The sequence below is a fragment of the Oreochromis aureus genome, linkage group 15 (genome assembly GCF_013358895.1).
Source record: "Oreochromis aureus strain Israel breed Guangdong linkage group 15, ZZ_aureus, whole genome shotgun sequence".
NCBI classification, from domain to species: Eukaryota; Metazoa; Chordata; class Actinopteri; order Cichliformes; family Cichlidae; genus Oreochromis; species Oreochromis aureus.
The window spans coordinates 34,472,421-34,494,060 of NC_052956.1; the positions used below are offsets into that span (position 1 = coordinate 34,472,421).

The 21,640-nt window shown below is 43.2% G+C and overlaps 2 protein-coding genes across 2 annotated transcripts; both read left to right on the forward strand.

Annotated features, from left to right (window-relative positions):
- The first annotated feature begins 5,936 nt into the window (after positions 1 to 5,936).
- On the forward strand, positions 5,937 to 8,882 carry LOC116328447 (potassium voltage-gated channel subfamily V member 2-like). Its single transcript, XM_031750246.2, has 2 exons — positions 5,937 to 6,989; positions 8,556 to 8,882. Exons 1-2 carry the CDS (start codon positions 5,937 to 5,939, stop codon positions 8,835 to 8,837), a joined length of 1,335 nt encoding a protein of 444 aa, XP_031606106.1. The 3' UTR covers positions 8,838 to 8,882.
- A 6,530-nt stretch (positions 8,883 to 15,412) lies between these two features.
- LOC116328458 (N-acetyllactosaminide beta-1,3-N-acetylglucosaminyltransferase 3-like) lies at positions 15,413 to 21,559 on the forward strand. The gene is made up of 3 exons (XM_031750259.2): positions 15,413 to 15,565; positions 17,331 to 17,419; positions 18,529 to 21,559. Exons 2-3 carry the CDS (start codon positions 17,406 to 17,408, stop codon positions 19,679 to 19,681), a joined length of 1,167 nt encoding a protein of 388 aa, XP_031606119.2. The 5' UTR covers positions 15,413 to 15,565; positions 17,331 to 17,405; the 3' UTR covers positions 19,682 to 21,559.
- The last annotated feature ends 81 nt before the right edge of the window (positions 21,560 to 21,640 follow it).

A 21,640-nucleotide genomic window follows, 5' to 3' on the forward strand; every position in this document is an offset into this window, starting at 1 on the left:
ATATAGTAATTTTGGGTGTCTGATGTCATTATCCGTAGCATTAAAACAAGGTGCATTTTAGCAAAATGAGGCTTGTGGTGTCACAGATGTTATGTATAAATTAGAGATGGAGTCAACACTTAGTTTCTTATTAAACAGTTTTGAAAAAAAATGATTTTTGCCTCCAGTTTTAAGAGTTTTTCTCAATTTCAATGAGTTCAGAGCTTGAGATGCTCTTTCAGTAATTCCAGCATGTTTCGAGACTGTGAAGCATGACTCGACTCAATTTGATTTATAAAGAATATCTAAAAAAAAAAACAAAAAAAAAACTAATGCTGTACAAAAGGTAGAATGAATAGAGAAAAACAAAGCAAGGGCATAGATAAGAAAAAAGTAAAGCGCATGTTACTAGGTGCTAAACAAGGCACCAAAGATAGGAAGAGCAAAAATGTGAGTGATATTTAGTTTTAGGTATATTTTCACCGGGTGGGACCACATCCTGTAGACATACATCTAAACAGATACGATATGATCTCATTATTTGGGGGATGTGAGAAGCCTGGCAGTAATATTTTGAGACGGGAGACAGAGACTGACTAATACCAGTGTAAAATGAACTGAGCGTGAGTCATTCTGAAATCTTAAGGCTTAATTATGTAAATAAAAAAAATCCCTTCGATGGAACTGGGGAGAGCCAAAAAAGACGATCTGTTTCTATTTTATCTTCATCCAGCTGAAGGAAGCTCACACCATCCAGTTCTTAATGTCCTTGAAGCATCAAATGCAGCACTGAGGATGAGGAGGGTGCCACAGTCAGCAGAGTCACTGATTACTTTGAGCTGCACCTGCCCTGAAACCTGACTGAAGGTTTTCAAAAATGCTTTATAAATATGAATGAAGTTAATGGAAAAGTTTAGAGGGAGGTTAGTAGTTGTTATTGGGCTGTTGGGAAGGTGGTGTCTAGGTTGTTCCTCTACAGTGGGGGTTGAACAACATGCTGCTTGAAGAGAGAGAACAATACCAGTAGATCCATGATCAAAACTGTTGATCATGAAGAGGACGCTTGGACCAATAACGGGGGATGTCTTTCAGAAGAGTGGAGGGCATGACGTTAGGAGGAGAGAATAGCGAATAGAATCAGTAAAAATGTAAGAGCAGTGGGAATGCCACTCCTAATACTCAGAGATAACAGACTTGATGGTGGATAACAAAATCCTGGGATTATGTGAGGTTTTTTTTTTTTGTGATATATTTGCAAGATATCACAGCTTGATATTTAACAAGGTCATTTTTCAAACTTGGAGACTTGAAGCTTGCCCCTGCATTCCTTCCTAAGAGCCCTGATCCAGGTTGACTGTTTTAGCTTATTGCTGGCCTTTCCTAAAGCTCAGTGAACTGCTATTGATCTCATTTCTTCACCTGTGGGTGAAGAATGGCAAATGGCAAATAGAAAGGGGAAATGACAAATAACAGTGCCCATTATGTCGTTACTGTGTTTGGCTGCTGCATTTAACAACTATGCCAGCAATTAGCTCGCTTTCTCTTTTCAGGAGCAGCTCTGCCACCAATTCCAAGAGACTTAGGGGTCAAAACATCATGCACTTTGCAGGAGGTGGTGAGTAGCTTTGACAGGTGTCACAGGTTTGTTCAGCTTTGACATAGAGTCACTTTTATTTTTTCCCATCCTGTCTTGCAGATAGTATTATGAAGTAATGTCGCGTATGAAACATTGTTGCCTTAGTGAAATTGTATGTTTCAAGCTTCTGGTATTGCAGCACATCCTACACGCCCATCAGTAGGCATAGAAACATCATCACTCACTGCTCCACTACCAACTCCATGTTTCCAGTCTGTGTTATGTTTGCAGTATTCCGATAAAGCTGCCCAATCCCCCTCTGTCCCTCGCAGATTTCATCTTATGAAGTGAGATAAGTAGGTTAGCAGGAGAAGATCACGCTTAGTTAATTAAGCTGAGGGATTACTCTGTGTCACAGTGAGAGGTAGAGAGTGCAGAGGCAAAACAGAATAGCTTGGTAGTGTCTCTTTAACATGAGGGATTCGTTAGAAGTCAGCATTTTAAAACTATTCTTTAAGTGTCTGTGAAGCGAGGACAGCAGCTCCTGCAGCTCTGATATAGGATTTCAACTCCTCAGCAGTTTGTGTAATCTCATTTTTATTGCCACCTCAACATAACCAAGCACCTAATCAGTCAATCTAGGGCAACACCCAGCTGTTTTTTTTGTGGTTTAGCACAGGTGTAAAACAGGATGTGTTTTTTCAGATAGCCAAGTGAACTATTCACCAATGGATTACATTTTACACAATGTGTTTCACACAGATACAGGATTTACACACCCTTTTTTATCTAACCAACGCGTCTGTGTCTGTAGCAACTGGGCTGTCTCATGACAAATCATACTAATTCCTAATGTAGTCAAAGCATGTTTTAAGTTTCACATCCACTTCCATTCATAAATAATTTACTAAGTAGTTGAACTAGTTCAAACCTCATCACTGTAGCATGCAGAGGATGTAACCACCCACAGTCTATCCTGATAACCTGGCTGCTTTGCACTGTGCTCATTCTGTGTGGAAAGATTTTGTAAGTGCACACATACAGGACAAACCAGCAGTGCTGTCGACAGTAAAATGAAGTGAAGGAGTTGTGCATTTCACGCACTCTGTTTGAAGAAGAAGGTCGTTCAGGTTTTTTGATATCTTTTAGAGGATACTGTCCTCTAAAAGAGTCCGTGGAAATTTTGGCTAAGCTGAAAGTACTCAACACATCAGTCCTCCCTCGCCCCCAGCCGGTTGTGGTTGGTTAACTCTGTCTGAGTGTGGTTCTGCCGGAGGTTTCTTCCTGTTAAAAGGGGTTTTTTCCTTGCCACTGTCACCAAGTTGTCACCAGGGGGTCATTTAATTGTTGGGTTTTCTCTGTAGTTTTGTAGGGTTTTTACTTTACAATATAAAGCACCCTGAGGCAACATTAGTGAATAGAACTGATAGCTTCTTCTTTGCATGATAGAGCTTTAACCTGTATCTGAATGGCGCTATGAACTGTGCTGACAAACGGTAATCTCTCTCTTTTAATGCAATGCCGCCTGGGGCCCAAAGATCACAAGCATTAGCCTTGTCCCTTGTGAACAGAGATTTCTCCAGATTCTCTGGACTTTTTGACAACACTTTGCACAACACTTTGATGAGATATTCAAAGTCTCTCTTAATCTGAAATTGCTCTCTGGTTTGTAGTTGCTTTTCTTTTTTGCAGATTGGTGAGCCTCTGCTGATATTTGTTTATAATAGAATAGAATAGAATAGAATGCATTGTCACTATACAGTTGTACAATGAGATACAAAGCATCGCCTACTCAGTGCAAACATGCTGCAATATGTAATAAATAGTGTTAGGTATATACAGTTGGGTTATTGCACAGAGAATTTGGTATTGAACAGTGGTGGTTCATAGAGGATATGGGAAAAATTGGACGGGGGGGGGGGGGCTGTGTTATCGGTGCATGTGTGAGTTCAGGGTGGTTATGGCCTTTGGGAAGAAACTGTTTTTGAATCTGTGGATTTTTGTGCTGATGCACCTGTAGCGCTTCCCTGAGGGAAGCAGGCTGAACATGTTGAAACCAGGGTGGGAGCTGTCCTTGATGATGTTTGCTGCTCTGCTGAGGCAGCGGGAGGAATAAATGTCCATCAGGGAGCGGAGACGGCACCTGATGACCTTCTGTGCTGTCTTGACTACACTCTGAAGCCTTGCTCTATCTGCCTTAGTGCAGCTGCCGTACCATACCGTGATGCAGTAAGTTAGCAGGCTCTCAATTTACGAGCGGTAAAAGGTCAGCAGCAGGTTGGAGTTCAGCTTGTACTTCCTGAGGACCCTCAGGAAGTTCAGCCACTGTTGGGCCTCCTTGATGACCGCTGAGATGTTGTCGGTCCAGGAGATGTAGGCAGAGATGAGGACACCAAGGAACCAGAAGGTGTGGACCCTCTCCACACACTCCCCATTGATGTAAAGGGGGGCTAAGTCAGTGCTGTGTCTCCTGAAGTCGACAAGTTCTGATAAACTCTGTCTCTAAGATACTCCTTTTATACCCAGTCGTGTTACTGATGTGTTTTTCATTAACCTAATTAGTTGCAGAAATTGAAGATTTGGACTGAATTTTATTAGGCCTGATAAACCTTCTTGGGTTCAAGACAAAGATGATGAAGTTCAGTGTTACCAGCTAGCCACTGTGCGAAGCTCGAGTTTTGATGTCAGGTTTAACTCTAAGTTATTTACATAAAACTGCAAATCTCTGCCGTCTGTGTTGAAGACTGTAGAGATGACAGTGGACTTCAGGAGATATCCCTCAACACTGCTCATCACTACATCCTCAAAAAGACACAACAGAGGATGTGCTTCCTGAGACAACTGGGGAAGTACAGTCTTCCACAGGAGCTGCTGATCCAGTTCTACACTGCAGTCATTGAGTCTGTCCTGTGCTCCTCCATCACAGTCTGGTATGGTGCAGCCACAAAACAGGACAGGTGCAGACTGCAGCGGACTGTGCGGGCAGCACAAAAGATCATTGGCGTCCCCCTGCCCTCCGTCCAGGACCTTTACCTCTCAAGAACCAGGAAACAGGCAGGAAAAATCAACACAGATCCCTCACACCCTGGACACAGACTTTTTGACCTGCTGCCCTCTGGCAGACGTTATAGAAGCCTGCAGACCAGGACCACCAGACATAGGAACAGTTTCTTTCCCTTCGCCATCTCCCTCCTAAACAGTTGAACTGTCACACTGCTCACACTGCTAGACTGCAACTGCCCCTTATGTACATTCTGTGGTATTTATTTCATTTCCTTTCTGTAATCCTGTATTTTTTGTATATAAGATTTAGATTGGTTATTTATGATTGGTTTATACGCCTTTGTGTATGTATGTGTGCATATGTGCATGTGTATGTGTGTATATATATAGATAGATAATGGCCAATGGCTTAAGTGTTAATTGAGGCTGCAGTTGTGGGAAGGCCTCAGAGGAGACTGGTGGCGGCAGATCCCCGTGTACTAATGAGAAGTGAATGAGTTTAAAAGAGGAGGGAGGAGGAGGCACGACTACGAGAATGAACAGCGTGGCAGTGTGGGCGGAGGGTGCAGTTATTCAGAGATATTGATAACATGTTGTGATTTCAATATTGATTAATAAATGACCATTGAGGGTGGCACAGTGGTGCAGTGTTTAGTATTGTTGCCTCACGTCAAGGATTTTGGTTTTACACCTCCTGGTTGGCTGAGGCCTTTCTGTGTGAGGTTTGCTTGTTCTTCCCGTACCTGCGTGGGTTCAAAATCCTTAAAGCAACTTTGTTTACTAATCCTGCCAGCCATGCCCCTCCCTCCTAAATATACAACTACTTAAAGGGACTTGGAAGGGTCCCAATGAGATTAAATGGATAAAATCCCCGCTGCTTGTCCTGATCTTCTGGTCGGGATTAATCCAATGTGTTGTCTTTGCTGTAACAGACTGACAGAGGAAATTCCTTCTGTCCCCTGACTTCCAGGAGTCACCATATCAGCCAAAGCTGAGCCATCAAACAGGAAAACCCCGTTTTCCCTGGGATGTCAGAAGTGGCTGCAGGACGAGATATTCGCGGATTTAACATGTGTTGATTGCATCCTTTTCTCAGAGTCTTTCTTTTAAAGGTTGTTTTCCTCCTTTTGTTCTGTTGCATTTCCTGTCTTGGACCACAGCTGTTATGGCTTGCTCAGAGAATGCTCAGCTGCAAACATGTTTGCAGAGCTCCTGCTATAGTGTCAGCTCTCTCTCAAAGGGCACAAAGGACAATAAAACACTCCCATTTTCTCAGGAAAAAACAGTCAAAGCATGGAGCTCACCGGAGAATCTGGACTATCCTGGGATTATAGATGACTGCCCTAAAGGTGAGAAGACACCCAAACCTCAGCAGAACATGAACTTAAATGTAGGAGGGAAAGTGTTTTACATTCCAAGAATGTGTGCAGTTAGATATCCTAACACTCGAATAGGCTCCTTAGCTCTCTGCAGGGACCAGGCAAAACTCCTCACCCTCTGTGATGACTACTCTGTGTGCAGCAACGAGTTCTTCTTTGACCGGGATCCTGCCTTCTTTCACCACATCTGCCATTTCTATGCAACTGGAGTGCTTTGGATCATAGTGGAAATGTGTCCCATCAGCTTTGAGGAAGAAATTGCATACTGGGGCCTGAGCCTGAAGGACACCCAGCTTTGCTGTTGGATGGTGTTTCAGGAGAAGGTAGATGAGGTGAAGGAGAACCTGAAGGTGGAAAGAGAACTAATGGCTGAGGTCGAGGTAAAGTACAATGATGAGTATTTCAAGGACATGATGTTTGGGGATGTTCGGATGACTATGTGGAACATTGTGGAGAATCCGTACTCGTCAACTCTTGCGAAGACTTTCACTCTGCTCTCTAACATTTTCGTGCTCTTGTCCATCGCTGCGATGTGTCTCAACACTGTGGAAGAACTACAGTCGTACACAATTGATGGCAAAACCTACATGGAGTGGGGAGAGATCGTCACCATTGTGTTCTTCACCTTTGAGTATTTGATTCGTCTCATCACCACTCCCGACATTGTATTATTTTTGAAGAGCGGACTTAACTTTGTGGACATGGTTTCGGTCATGCCTTATTTTGTCCAGATCATCTTTGAAGCCTTTACTGACTCCGAGGATGTGAATGCACAGGAAGACCTCAGGGCCATGGCCCGGGTCAGTAAGCTCAGCCACGTCCTCAAAATTGTCAAGTTGCTGCGGATCTTTCGGATTTTGAAGCTAGCCCGCCATTCGACCGGCATGAGGGCCTTTGCATTTACTCTGCGGAGGTGCTACCAGGAGGCCTCTTGCATTTTCCTCTTTATCGCCTTGGGAATCTTCACATTCTCTGCTCTCCTGCATTCAGCAGAAAGGGAAACCGAGGGCTCTCCCATCAGCAGTATCCCATATGCCTGGTGGTGGGCAGCAGTAAGTATCACTATCCATAGCTATAACTCCACATCTCCATGTCTGCCTTTGACTTCTTCATTCTAAACGAACACCTGCCTATTATGTGTGCTAATAAAAGGAAGGTTCAAAGAAATGTGTACTACAGCATCTAAGCCCCAACTCAAACCAGCAGCTTATTTCCTTTTGCAGTGTCTTTTTTCAACTTTTAGCTTTTGCATCAAACACCTACCTACTCTTCCCCTGAGCAATAAGTTGAACTTTCTAACACCTACAAGTGTGACTTTCACCTGTCTAGAAATGTAACTACTCTCTAGATCAATGGTTATTATTCCACTACTTATTAGTCAAACACAGAAATTAATTGATTTGCACAAATGTAACATGCAGTGATCTGTGCTTTGGTCCAGCTTAAAAAATAAATTCTTCTCACCACTATTTTTTAGTCTATTTGCATAAACTTCTTAAACGTCATTACATGAAAGACAAACCGTCCCCCTACAACGTAGCTTGCCATCACCAGTGTGTGAATGTGTGTGTGAATGGGTGAATGACTGGATATGTAAAGCGCTTTGGGGTCCTTAGGGACTAGAAAAGCGCTATATAAATACAGGCCATTTACCATTTTACCATTCAAACTGTTTTCTCATAAAGAATTACAAGATGTCCATCATAACACTGGTCAACAGAAGTGGTCTGCTTTCTGTGCTTTTTCATAAATATTTTGATGTGCTGCATTCAAATATGAATATTATTATTTTTGTTAATATTTATATATTTTTTGTTCATTTTACACCCATGTGCAGTTGTGGTCAGAAGTTTAGATACAGACATTACAGTGATATGGATTATGGAAATCCTGAAATATTCCCCCCTGGAAAAATAACAGTTCCAAGAAATCATTAAATGCACATGATGACAACTCGATATTGTTTTGATGAGATACAGTTTAAGTCATAGCAGCAGCACTTTATACAGACATGCCCAGCTGCCCTGGGAGGACACTCACCTCAGCTAAGATAATCTGTATCTGGTCCTGGGGGTCTCACACAGCAGATGTCCTCATCCAGAGTAAGAGCAGCAACTCTCCAGAGAGCTGTTCACATACAACAATACGTAAAAAGAAGCCCACTGTAACATACACCAGAAGCTTCCCTACTCTGCTGTAGCAAAGCCTCTTGAGATGCTTTGAATAATCAGTCTGACTAATCTGCCATCTCCCGTCTCAGTGAACACCAGCTAGAGCCACAAAGAGGATGCAGATGTTGTGCAAAGATAGCCTGCCGGTTGCCACTTTCTCTTTCTCTGTAGGTTTTGATGGAAGCAGCAGCCTGATTGTACAGAACTGTCCAATAAAGTTACACGTTTTAATGTTTATACTTGCACTGCAGACTTCAGATAATGTCTTTGTGTTGCTTTTGAAGTGAAATTAAACAAGTAAATGTCGATTCACCAGATATTTTCAAGGCCAGTTGTACTACTTGTTAGTTTAAACTTTAAATTCATTCTTAGAATCAAAAATAACTCTGATTAAAGGAAACGTTCCTGGAAACTGAACATAGGATTTTGTTTCCCCTTCTCTCTCAGGTCAGTATCTCCACTGTGGGCTATGGGGATGTGGTTCCTGTAACCATCCTGGGCCGCATCGTGGCCTTTGGATGCATTACTTTTGGGATAATCCTCAACGGCATGCCGATTTCCTTCCTGTTTAACAAGTTCTCTGATTACTACAGCAAACTAAAGACCCAAGCTTACAATTCTACCTCAGTCCAGCGCCACTTTCAGCTTAAGAAGAGACTCAAGCGTAAAATGGATGCATGGTTCCATCCCTTTGAAGAAGATGACACCGCAGCCCAATCCCCACGCTAAGTGCATCTCATACATGACCACTGTGTACTGTGAACGTGCTGCAGCATGAACCTCAAGCTGCCTTCAAAAATGACAATGTGGTGCAAAAAAATTAAACCTAGTACATGTGAATGAGGGCAGGAAGAGGAAGTGGAAAGTTTCTTTGTACTGATGCAGTTTCTGGCCTGGTAGTTTCACAACTACCACATGCGCCACTGTTTCTTTTTCATTGTGTATGCATCTTGTATTTAAGTAATTCATGCGATTGAAAAGGAGCCTGGATGTCAAACCCAAGTTTTTAACCTCAGGTGAATCCATCGTGATGCTTATCTTCCACCTGACACCCATGAATTATAAATGAGTGCCTGTCAATGTGACCTCCTTTTTTTAAGTATGTGTCACATGCGACTGCGACATACCAAACAGGGCTGAAAGGGGTTTCTGCTTGCCATATAGGTTACATTGTAGATTTCCCGCTAAAGCAAAATTCAACACTAAGGAATAATGACCCTGACATGATGTTTCGGTGGAGGTCAAATTAAACTTTTCTGGATAAAATGTGAGCAGGTTTTGACATGTGCCAAAAGGACAATGTATTCTCTTTGTTCCCGAATTGCCTAAACTTGGGATTAATAAAAACAAATGAATACAACAAAACTTGCATGTTTTGAGTTGCAGTATGTTAGCCTCAAAGGTTAAGTAATAAATTACCAACACATTTTCAAAATTGTCTTTAAAATGGATGTTTATTGATAGAGAGTTGCATTTTGTATCCAGTTTCTTTACATTCATGTCAATGTTGGCTGCCAGATAAACAGTGTTTATAAAAAAATTATCTTTTATAAACACTCCATTGTGTAAGAATTACAGAAAGGGCTTTTGTACAAACACATATCTCATGCAAATAATTTAACCAAAGGGTCAGAATGTGTGTATGCATATATTCTGTACCAGGAAATAAAACAGGAAATAAAAGGTTATTTTGACATTTAATGCCAATGACGGCGGGGGAGACTTCACAACAGTTCCTGTCACAAGACTGATGCTCCCAGTTCTTCACAGTGTTTACTGTAAACATTAAACATTTCTTATATGTGACTTTTATTTTGCCTTGTGCGTCCTGTGGATATTCCTTTTTTTTAAATGTCTTGATGCATGCTCAATCATCCAGGTAAAGAAATGCCTAAAAGCTGATTCTGTTCAAACTGTTCAATCTAAGATATCCATCCATCCATCCATCCATCCTCATCCGCTTTATCCAAGGTCGGGTCGCGGGGGCAGCAGCCTAAGCAGAGAAGCCCAGACCTCCCTCTCCCCAGCCACCTCCTCCAGCTCATCCGGGGGAACACCAAGGCGTTCCCAGGCCAGCCGAGAGATATAATCTCTCCAGCTGCGTCCTGGGTCTGCCCTGGGCCTCCTCCGGTGGGACATGCCCGAACACCTCACCCAGGAGGCGCCCATGCAGGGGCATCCTTGTCAGATGCCCGAACCACCTCAACTGGCTCCTTTCGATGTGGAGGAGCAGCGGCTCTACTCTGAGCCCCTCCCGGATGGCCGAACTTCTCACCCTCTCTCTAAGGGAGAGGCCAGCCACCCTTCGGAGGAAGCTCATTTCTGCCGCTTGTATCCGCGATCTCGTTCTTTCGGTCACTACCCACAGCTCGTGGGGTCGGGACGTAGATCGACCGGTAAATTGAGAGCTTCGCTTTTACACTCAGCTCCCTCTTCACCACGACGGACCGGTGCAGCGTCCGCATCACTGCAGCCGCAGCACCAATCCGTCTGTCGATCTCCGGCTCCCTTCTCCCATCACTCGCGAACAAGACCCCGAGATACTTAAACTCCTCCACTTGGGGCAGGAACTCATCCCCGACCCGGAGTGGGCACTCCACCCTTTTCCGGCTGAGAACCATGGCCTCAGATTTGGAGGTGCTGATCCTCATTCCCGCTGCTTCACACTCGGCTGCGAACCGTTCCAGTGCGAGCTGGAGGCCCCACCGATGAAGCCATCAGAACCACATCATCCGCAAAAAGCAGAGATGAGATTCTGAGGCCACCAAGTGAAAGCCCCCCGCCACTTGGCTGCGCCTAGAAATCCTGTCCATAAAAATTATGAACAGAATCGGTGATAAGGGCAGCCCTGGCGGAGCCCATCACCCACCGGAAACGAGTCCGACTTATTGCCGGCAATGCGAACCAAACTCTTACAACGGTTGTATAGGGATCGAATGGCCCGTAGCAATGGGCCAGACACCCCATACTCCCGCAACACCTCCCACAGGACACCCCGAGGGACACGGTCGAATGCCTTCTCCAAGTCCACAAAACACATGTAGACTGGTTGGGCAAACTCCCATGCACCCTCAAGTATCCTCGAGAGGATAAAGAGCTGGTCCAGTGTTCCGCGACCAGGGACGAAAACCGCATTGTTCCTCCTGTATCCGAGGTTCGACTAACGGACGAACTCTCCTTTCCAGCACCCTGGCATAGACTTTCCCAGGGAGGCTGAGGAGTGTGATCCCCCTGTAGTTGGAACACACCCTCCGGTCCCCCTTCTTAAAGATGGGGACCACCACCCCGGTCTGCCAGTCCAGGGTACTGCCCCTGATCTCCACGCAACATTGTAGAGGCGTGTCAACCAGGACAGCCCTACAACGTCCAGAGCCTTCAGGAACTCGGGCGGACCTCATCAACACCAGGGGCTCTGCCACCGAGGAGTTGTTTAACTGCCTCAGTGACCTCGACCCCAGAAATTGGCGGGTCATTCCCTCATCCCCAGACTCTGCTTCCTCCTCGGAAGACGTGTCAGTGGGATTAAGGAGGTCCTCGAAGTATTCCTTCCACCGTCTGACAATTTTCTCAGTCGACGCCAGCAGCGCACCGCCAGCACTATACACAGTGCAGGTAGAGCACCGCTTTCCCCTCCTGAGACGCCTGACGGTTTGCCAGAATCTCTTCGAGGCAGTCCGAAAGTCTTTTCCATGGCCTCTCCGAACTCCTCCCACACCCGAGTTTTTGCTTCAGCCACTGCCCGAGCCGCATTCCCCTTGGCCTGTCGATACCTGTCAGCTGCCTCTGAGTCCCACAGGCTAACCAAGCCCGATGGGACTCCTTCTTCAGCCTGGTGGCTCCCTTCACCTCTGGTGTCCACCATTTGGTTCGGGGATTACCACCACGGCAGGCACCAACCACCTTGCGGCGCGCAGCTCAATGCAGCAGCCCGGCAATGGAGACGCTGAACATGGTCCATTCGGACTCAATGTCCCCAGTCTCCCTCGGAATGTTGTTGAAGCTCTGCCGGAGGTGTGCGTTGAAGATCTCGCGGACGGGGCCTCTGCTAGACGTTCCCAGCACACCCTCACCACGCGTTTAGGTGCACCGGGTCTGTCCAGCGTCCTCCCCGCCACCTGATCCAACTCACCACCAGGTGGTGATCAGTTGACAGCTCAGCCCCTCTCTTTACCCGAGTGTCCAGAACATATGGTCGCAGGTCTGGTGATACGATTACAAAATCGATCATCGACCTGCGGCCCAGAGCATCCTGGTGCCACGTGCACTTATGGACACTCTTATGTTCGAACAAGGTGTTCGTTATGGCCAAACTGTGATTTGCACAGAAGTCCAATAACAAAAACACCACTCGGGTTCAGATCAGGGAGGCCGTTCCTCCCAATCACGCCTCAGGTCTCGCTGTCGTTACCCACGTGAGCATTGAAGTCTCCCAGTAGGACAACAGAGTCTCCAGGTGGGGCACCTTCCAGCACCCCCAGGGACTCTAAGAAGGCTGGGTACTCTGAACTGCCACTCGGCGCATAAGCGCAGATGACAGTCAGGACCCGTTCCCGACCCTGAGGCGCAGGGAACAAACCCTCTCATCCACCGGGAAAAACCCCAGCGCACCGGCAGCAAGCCGGGGATATTAGAATACCCACCCCAGCCCGCCGCCTCTCACCATGGGCAACTCCAGACTGAGACAGAGTCCAGCCCCTCTCCAGGAGACTAGTTCCAGAGCCCAAGCCATGCGAGAGGTGAGCCCGACTATATCTAGCCGGTACTTCTCAACCTCACGCACTAACTCAGGCTCCTTCCCCACCAGAGAGGTGACATTCCATGTCCCTATTGCCAGTCTTGGCAGCCGGGGATCGGTCCGCCAGGGCCTCCGCTCCTGGCCGCCGCCCGACACACATTGCACCCGACCCCTATGGCGCCTCCTGCGGGTGGTGGGCCTGCGGGAGGATGGGCCCATGTCTCCTCTTCGGGCTGTGCCCGGCGGGCCCCATGGACTAAGGCCCGGCCACCAGACGCCGCCCTCGGGCACCCTCCCCGGGCCTGGCTCCAGGGCGGGGCCCCGGTAACCCTATCCCGGGCAGGGTAAACTGTTCCCTCGATGTTCTTTTCATACGGGTCTTCTGAATCTAAGATAGTAAAAGATAAAACAACAATTGGCTGTGAGGTCAGTTTCAAATGCGTCCTAGCTGTTCCCGTACTCCTGACACATAAGGGATCACTAAAGTGCTTAGGCAGCAGTTGTTCTTCTCTCCTGGATACCTTGGAGCTTTCTTTTTGTCAGAGCCTTCCCAGCTTTGACAAATGCCCAGCTTGGATAACCACATTTACTCAGGGCTTTCTTGATGTGATGTTCTTCTGCTTCCCTGGCCGCTCTGTCTGTGGGGATGGTGTTTGCTCCGTGTTGTAGTGTCCTGATGACACCCAGTTTGTGCTTCAATGGGTCAGACTGATTACACTGATTCATGTGCGTTGGTCTACAGAACACATCACCACGTCAACAAAGTCCAAGGTGTTCTCGATGTGGTGTTTAGAGCTGCCTACCAACAGGTTGAGGATTGAAGCCAGAAATTTTGACATGTTATAGGTGACAGAGTTGATGATACAGACAATTGGTCTGTATGTAATTGGGGAGATTTAAAGTTGATACTTGCCCATTGTATTTAAATGACTTTGACAATCTGCTGTAGGGATAAACCCCACTATTCCATAAGACATCACTTTATTTGGTGGAGCGTGCTGTTTAGTATACAGGTCTGAATTCTCCTGCAGGTATTCACCTGGGTTGAGATCTGCTGACTATAAAGCTGCATATCACCTTACACCCACATATTTTTCCAGATCCAGTCAACTGAGCTGTGCATGGTTTCAGTCTTTAAAAGAGATTGCACAGCATATTACATCAGGTACTGCAAACTCACTCAGAGCATAATACATTCAATCCTCGCACTGGTGAGTTTTTAATCCATATTTCACAGTGAAATGCAGTTAATCTAGTAAAGTTAAGCTTTAGATTCTTCCCCCTCGCTGTTTTTCTCTTTCATTTCTCCAAATTGCTTTAGTTTCATGACAACAGAAACTATAACCGTTGACTGGCCACATTTATATTTTCATATACTACAGCAGTATTTTTATGCTATGCTTAACTCACACTTTTAACCCTCGACTATAAATATGCCAATACCGATGCCAACTATACCATGAAATTCACGTTCTATGTTATTCAACTCTTGACTTATTATTGTTGATGCTCGGCAGCATGGAAAATCAAATGTACAAAAGGTCCTTGAAAGCATTTTGAGTCCTTCTAGCCCCGGTCAAAAAACTATGTGCAAAAAGAAGAAATTTAAGACCATGAGCGCTCAAACAACGAAGGTCACTGGAGGAGTAATAATGGTCATGGCAGGACTCCAACAAGGAAGCACAGACTTACAGAAAGAACTTCCTTTTATTTTGGTTAAAATTTACACAGAAGCATGCCCGAAAAGTGTTTTATAGACAGAAAAGACCAAAATGGGAAGATGAAGAAATATTTTCATGATAAATACGAAAGTGATTAAAAGCTTTTGAAGACAAAGTGCAGGGAAATATTTAAATCTCAAGGCCAAGTCCTTAAAAGCATTTTACCATCCACATGAGTTAAGGTCTGCTTGTTTTACTGTGGTGATATTTACCTATGTCCTACTGTGACCTCTGTCTCTACAGATACGACTAACCCTACAAGTAGAGTTTTAACTACATTAAGTGTCCCCATTTGGTTGAAAAGGAAGCTCAAATCTTTAACTGGATAATGTGATCTTTTGTAAATTCTGCTGAAGGATTTCCTTAGACTGAGTTTTGTAACATGCAGTTACTAGTGGATGTATAAATGGTGAATACCTCATTCATCCAAGCACTTTTCTAAGTACTTTCTATCTAACATCCACACGCATTCACAATCCAGTGGATTCAGTATCTTATCCAAGGATACTTTAACATGCAGACCAGAGCAGCCAGGAATTAAACCTCCAACCTTCTGATTAGTTGATGACCTGCTCCACCTCCTACAGCAACAGCCACCCTAATAGGGAATAGCCATTACTTTTAAGGTTTTATTATTTGGTAATCATCAGTAGTACATTTTATTTAAGCAGCGTCTTAATTATATTATAATACTTCATTTAAAGTATTATAATATCATATATCCTATAATAATCACAAGTAATATTCTTTCTATAGTTATTTGTTATCAATCAACAGTGAAAGTAAAAGAAATTGTGAAAGAAAATAGTCATAGCGGGATGATCGCTGATCGTTGACGACAGGCGATAGATGAGGAGATGACGCACTCCTGACGCACCCGCCGGGCGGACAGAACAACGCCCTGCAGTGCAGGGACCTGAGCTTTTCAGCCGCCGAATTCTGGACTCACTAATAGTCTAACTTCACTACAGACACAGGAGAGGGGCGATCTTCTCAAACTTGTAAGTACTTTTAGCAGCTGTACACTGCAGCTTCGCGAAGTGCTGTCTCTGTGCCCGTGCGCGTCCTGGAAATTATAACTCTCGAATAAAGTTTCCGTAAAGTAACGGGATCTGGGGGAGCATCACATGTTTAGTTTGCACTCGGCGTAATTGGGATATATTACTGGCTATAATAACACAGTTTCCTGATAAATTACGCATAAACAACAAATGCTGTTTAAATTGTGTTTAATTGTTTAAATCTCTTATTTTATGAATCTTAACTGTGCCCTAAATTAGTTTACATAACTTTAGGCATGACTCGCTATATGAAAACTTGGCGTGAGCTAAATATAAATGTCTCCTGATGCTTCAGCCATACGCGGCGTGTATCTCTGCTTCAATGCCGAGTTACACGAAAATACACGTCCTATTAGAGTGTCTGGTTTGTGGAAGCCAAAGAAATTTCAAAATCCGGAAATAAACTAATAATAGTCGCTTAAAGGTCGACTATTGTCTATTCAACAATATGACAGTATTTAAAAAAAAAAAATCCAAAAATGGACTCCAGTGTTCACCAATGCTTCTTTTAATCTCCAGATGGTTTAGAAAAATTACATTTGTTCGATACGCCTTCGGTATGATTGAGCTGGCAGATATTAACTAAATACTAAATGACGCATCTTAAAACAAACTGGAGAACAAAGACAATAAAGACCAAACAACAAAAATAAAATATAATATTTGGCAAAAAGATTACAGTCTGTGGCTACTGATGCTTGGATGACAATACACTATGAAAGGATTTAATAAGAAATATATATATATAATAACCATTGGACTTGCAGATTAAAAAGTAAATAGGCATATCCTCTAAATCTCTTCAAATGACTGTTGTACCTGAGAATAGTCTGGACATGTTCAAGGCAGAAAGGAGGTCTTATTGTCTGAAAGTAGAAACACCACAAAGTAAAAGCCACATTACAAGTGAAAGTCGTGACCAGAAAAGTGCACTTGAAACCTGTGCAATCATGCTCTACCTTGTCCAGAAGACTCTAATTTGAATGCTGTTTATCATTTTGCTTTTTACAAAACTAGCCCTATGAATGCGTGAGTCTGCACAGTATGTAACTGGTTAACAATTGTCCTTTGTATTGTAACAGGAAATTGAAATAAGCATAAAAATATATAGCGATCCTAGTAAATAACACTTTCACACACAGTAAAAATAATAATAATAAAAAAAAGGACAACGTGTCGTTCATCTCCTTAATAGTTTTTGATGTCGTGACTGTCACAAATAAAATACTCACGACACTGTGCAGTTGACTTCTGTTTTCCAGTCCATTTCTGGCTTAGCCCATCGTTCCTGACTTTACCCTGATGTTGAGCAAACTACACAAAAATCACGCAAAACAAAAGAGGAAGAAAACTAGTAACAGTTAGAACTGGTCAACAAATTCTGCTTTAATAACATAAAGCAATCTGCTGCAGCTGCCCCCCCGCACGAACATGCTTAAGGATTGCTGAACACTGTTACACTGCACATTTTGAGTTTTATTGCTGTCAGCTTTGCATTTAAAAAACCCACAAAAGCCTGTGTGGACCAGGAACTTCTTTTTCTTTCTTTCTTTTTTCCCCCCTAATGCTTCTTGTGTGGTTTTATTACTCAGTGTCAGACACAGCCTATGCAACATATTCCATCCATTCTGAGGAGACAAAACAGCATTTGGTTTATTGCCACCCCACATTTTGTGTAACAGCATCCCGTGTGTGGATTTTTCAGGCACATGTCCAGCCGCCTCATGTCTGCTCTGAAGCTCAGTCTCCTCACTCCTGCTGGCTTGTCATTCTGAGAGTCATGTCGTGGTGCAGGTGAGTTTGCATTCCTGTTGCCCAAGTGTTTTTGTGTTTTTTCGGGGAGGGGTTGCCTTAAATTCAAATTAAAACCAAAATGTTAGTTTTGCATAGTTTTGCATAAGTGTAAAGCCACATCCCACGAGGTGTCAGGGCTACAGCAAAGAATTTGCTGATTAAAACGACCCTTCAGTCTTTTGCAAAACAAACATCAGCTCTATTCTTAGAAAGGATCTGTTAAAAACATATGCTGTTACATGCGTGTTGCATTTTGTGTGCATGCACAAAAATTTTCAACATAACACATTTGTGTTGCCTCTGACCTGTTTAATTTTAAACAGGAAGCTGAATTCTTTGAAATGGTCAACCCATGTGCACCACACATCTACCATTAAGGCTCCAGCATTAGCTCTGTTGGAAGGAATATAACACGCATTGCTGCGTTTTAAGCTGTTTGAGGATGGATTTTAACAGGTGCAACCTCAGTGTAGATCTCAGCCTGCAAACACAATCAGACCAAAGTGACACAACCCTTACTGATACGGTATCACAACATTACAAGACAAGACAAAGGCAACATTATAATAAGGCCCATTGTAACGATCACTGAGCTAACACTGGTACGAGATCATTCTAGACTTAAATTGCACTTTGTCCTCATGTTTCAGGAAATCACAAGTTTACTCTTAAAACCACATTCAGAGCGAAGGATCATATTCTGAAAAATAATTTCACCTTATGCCTAAACACCACAGATATAAAGAGCAAAGGGTAACATACAAACAAGTCAACGAGTGTTTAAAAACCACTGTACTGTTAGCTAATAAAGGGAACATAGGTCTTAAAGTGGCCAGTAATACTCTGACAAAACAAATTGCAAGTTCCCAGCAAGTTATGCCATTGTCAGTGCAATGTATGCTACAGTTGTGGGTTTAACCACATCACCCTAAAGGAACTTTCAAGAAGGGTCTTATGCACTGCACAAGTAGTACGTAAATCTATAAGGCTTTGGCTCACATCGTTGTGTTTACTACATGCTTGTACTTGCTTCTACCCAATAACATCCATGGTTAGTCTTGTTTCATTCTGATCTTAATCAATCTCTGTCTTTTGTCTTGTCGCTACAGAGTTTCAAAGATGAAAACCATCAGGGCAAGAAATGTACTGATGGTGGTAGCGCTCGGGCTTTTGCTCATTCACCTTTGCAAAGATTTTGTTGACCATAAAACTATACGACTCCATGGAGATGTGAGAGACGACCACAGCCAACCGAAGCAAAACACCAAAAACAGCACGTATGTATTCTCATGGCCAAAATGTCAACAAGACACATCTGCTGCCAAGATCGCTGAGTTCAGCTCTTTGCCTAATTCTATCAAGGATTTCCTTTACTATCGCCACTGTCGCCACTTCCCCATGCTACTGGACGTTCCGGACAAATGTGGAGGAGCTGATAAATCTGAAGAAGTCTTTCTTCTTCTGGTCATTAAAAGCTCTCCGGGGAACTACGAACGCAGAGAGGTGCTGCGCAAAACGTGGGGTGAAGAGAGGTTACACAACGGTGTGTGGATTCGACGGATCTTCATCTCAGGAACGACAGATAGCGGGTTTGAGAAGGAGAGGCTGAACAAGCTCCTGGAGCTGGAGCAACAGGAGCACAACGACATCCTCCAGTGGGATTTCAGTGACACATTTTACAACCTCACCTTGAAGCAGATACTCTTTCTTGAATGGATGGAAAGGAACTGTCCCAATGCTCGCTTCCTGTTGAATGGTGATGACGACGTCTTTGCCAACACAGACAACATGGTTGAGTATCTGCAAGGCCTGAAGGACAATGACGGAAGCCAGCACCTCTTTACTGGCCATCTGATCCAAAATGTGGGGCCCATTAGATCATCAAACAGCAAGTACTATATTCCTGTTCAGGTGCAGGAGTCAAACTCGTACCCTCCTTATTGTGGTGGCGGGGGCTTCCTCCTCTCTGGCTATACAGCCTCAGTCATTTACAACATGTCCCAGTCTATTACAATTCTTCCCATTGATGATGTTTACATGGGGATGTGTCTGGCCAAGGCAGGGCTTGGCCCCACTTCCCATATGGGCGTCAAGACAGCAGGACTACACGTTCCATCCAGCAGTATAGACCAATACCATCCTTGCTTTTATAAAGAGGTTTTGCTCGTGCACAGATTCCTTCCAGCTCAGATGTATCTGATGTGGCACAGAGTACACGATCCAAATCTAAGATGCGGTATCTCCAGCCAAAGACATTTGTAGCACCAAACTTTAATTTCTAGGCATTAATAGAGCTTAGTGATGTTCCAGTTCCTCTTGCTTCCAGCTCAAATGAACATGGAAGTGTCTTTTTTACATACTGAAAGGAGAAAAAAAATTTTGCTGGACAAAAGGGACTGGCACATACCTTAAATGAGTTGACAACATTTGAACAGGCAGGACTGGCTGTTGTTTTACGATACGATACCTTATATTTAGTCTTTGTCTCACCAAATCTTGCACCTTTCTTTACCAGATTGTCTAATGTTACTTAGTAGGTACTATACTGGTTGGATTGCTAGATTTTGCTTTTGCTTGAAAGGCCCACTTACTGCACAGAAAGAATGGATGTGAATTTTAAGTAGTCATCAAGTGTAAAGTTATGCTTCATTTTGAGAATTCTCATTGGAAAATGAGTCCACATTTAAAGTCATTGGGTCTGTGTTTTTATATTTTATTTTCACATAAAGTTCAGCGTAGCTACAGCTGATACAGACTAAGAAAGGCCATGTTTTAGCAGACAAAAGGTGGCAGCTAGAGCGCAGCCGTGTTTAAGCTACCTCATCCCGAGAATAAAGACATGAAAAATTACCAAGAATTGAAAAGCTGGCTCTATATTGCATCATTTACTGAATTTCTATCACGTAGAAAATGAGCCAGGTTTAAGAAGAGTTACCAAGTTAATGTAATTAAAATAGCCTATGGACACTGAGCAGTTCTCCCTTCAGCTGCTTGTAAATCAAATGTGAATTTTAAGAGCTGACTGTAATATTTAATTAATAATAATAATAATGATAATTATAAAAATTATGGATTGCATTTTATATAGTGCTTTTCAAGACCCTCAAAGCGGTCATATTTCAATTCATACTTTCTGCTGGATTTTTTCTGTATGTCGCGTGCCAGCCGGTGTGAAAATCATGAACAGATGACATATAATCAACCAATTCAAATGTAAAGTATTGCGGACCACTGTGATTCATCTGTATAGGTCTTTTTATGGTATGATTGCATGTGGGAGAGTACGTTTTGCAGGTTAAATTGGTTATAAGAGCTGGGTATTTATTCACAATAAAATACAACAATAATATGAATACATTTTATTTATGTATTATTTGTCTGCTCAAAGTTACAAAGTGCTTAAAATAAACTGAGACTTCTCCAAAAATAAATAAATAATTTAAATAAAACAGGACAAATAACAGTGCAATTCATCACCCATAAAGAATGATTGAACTCATGTTTGAGTTGGTTTGATATTTTAAATACTACATATGCTAAATTTTATACTGCAGTTTAATTGTACCTGTAAACTTCTGAACATTGCCCAGCTCTAGATCTGACGTTGATGCTTGTGTTGCCGCAGATATCATCCAAAAATTATTTCTCAGGGTTTCTTAAGAATAAAAGGTGTAATATATATATTTTTTTATCTTCTTAATCCTCTTTGTTCTGTTTAGCCTTCTTTATTGTGCTTGTTTCAGCCTCAATGTTTGTGTTACACAAAGGGATTACATCAGTGTTGCACAACATAACAACTGGGTGTCGGTAAAAGCCGTTACAAGTAGTTGCCAGTATGCAATCCAATGCAGGATCACTGTTTCATTAAGAATCAATATCTGTTGTTGCATATTCAGTATGCTGAATCGAATATATGCACAAACGTTCAAATCTGTTTGAGTTTAATGCTGCTAAGTAAGGGGCTATATGTTGCACACTTAAACAGCTTTAAATGGTAACTGTGAATTGCATACACTGTTAAATCTTCTTGTTTTAAATAAGATGTACACATAATGTCCTTGGACCTTTTTTCTCTGGGTGTACCTGCGCAAGACATTTTGGAGGATTTTTTGTAATAAACTTTGGGATAAATATTTATAAGCTGCCTTGGATTTTGTTCATATGTCTGTAAAGAAATTGTTATATAATTCTAACCTTACTTAACACCAGGTGGAGGAATGT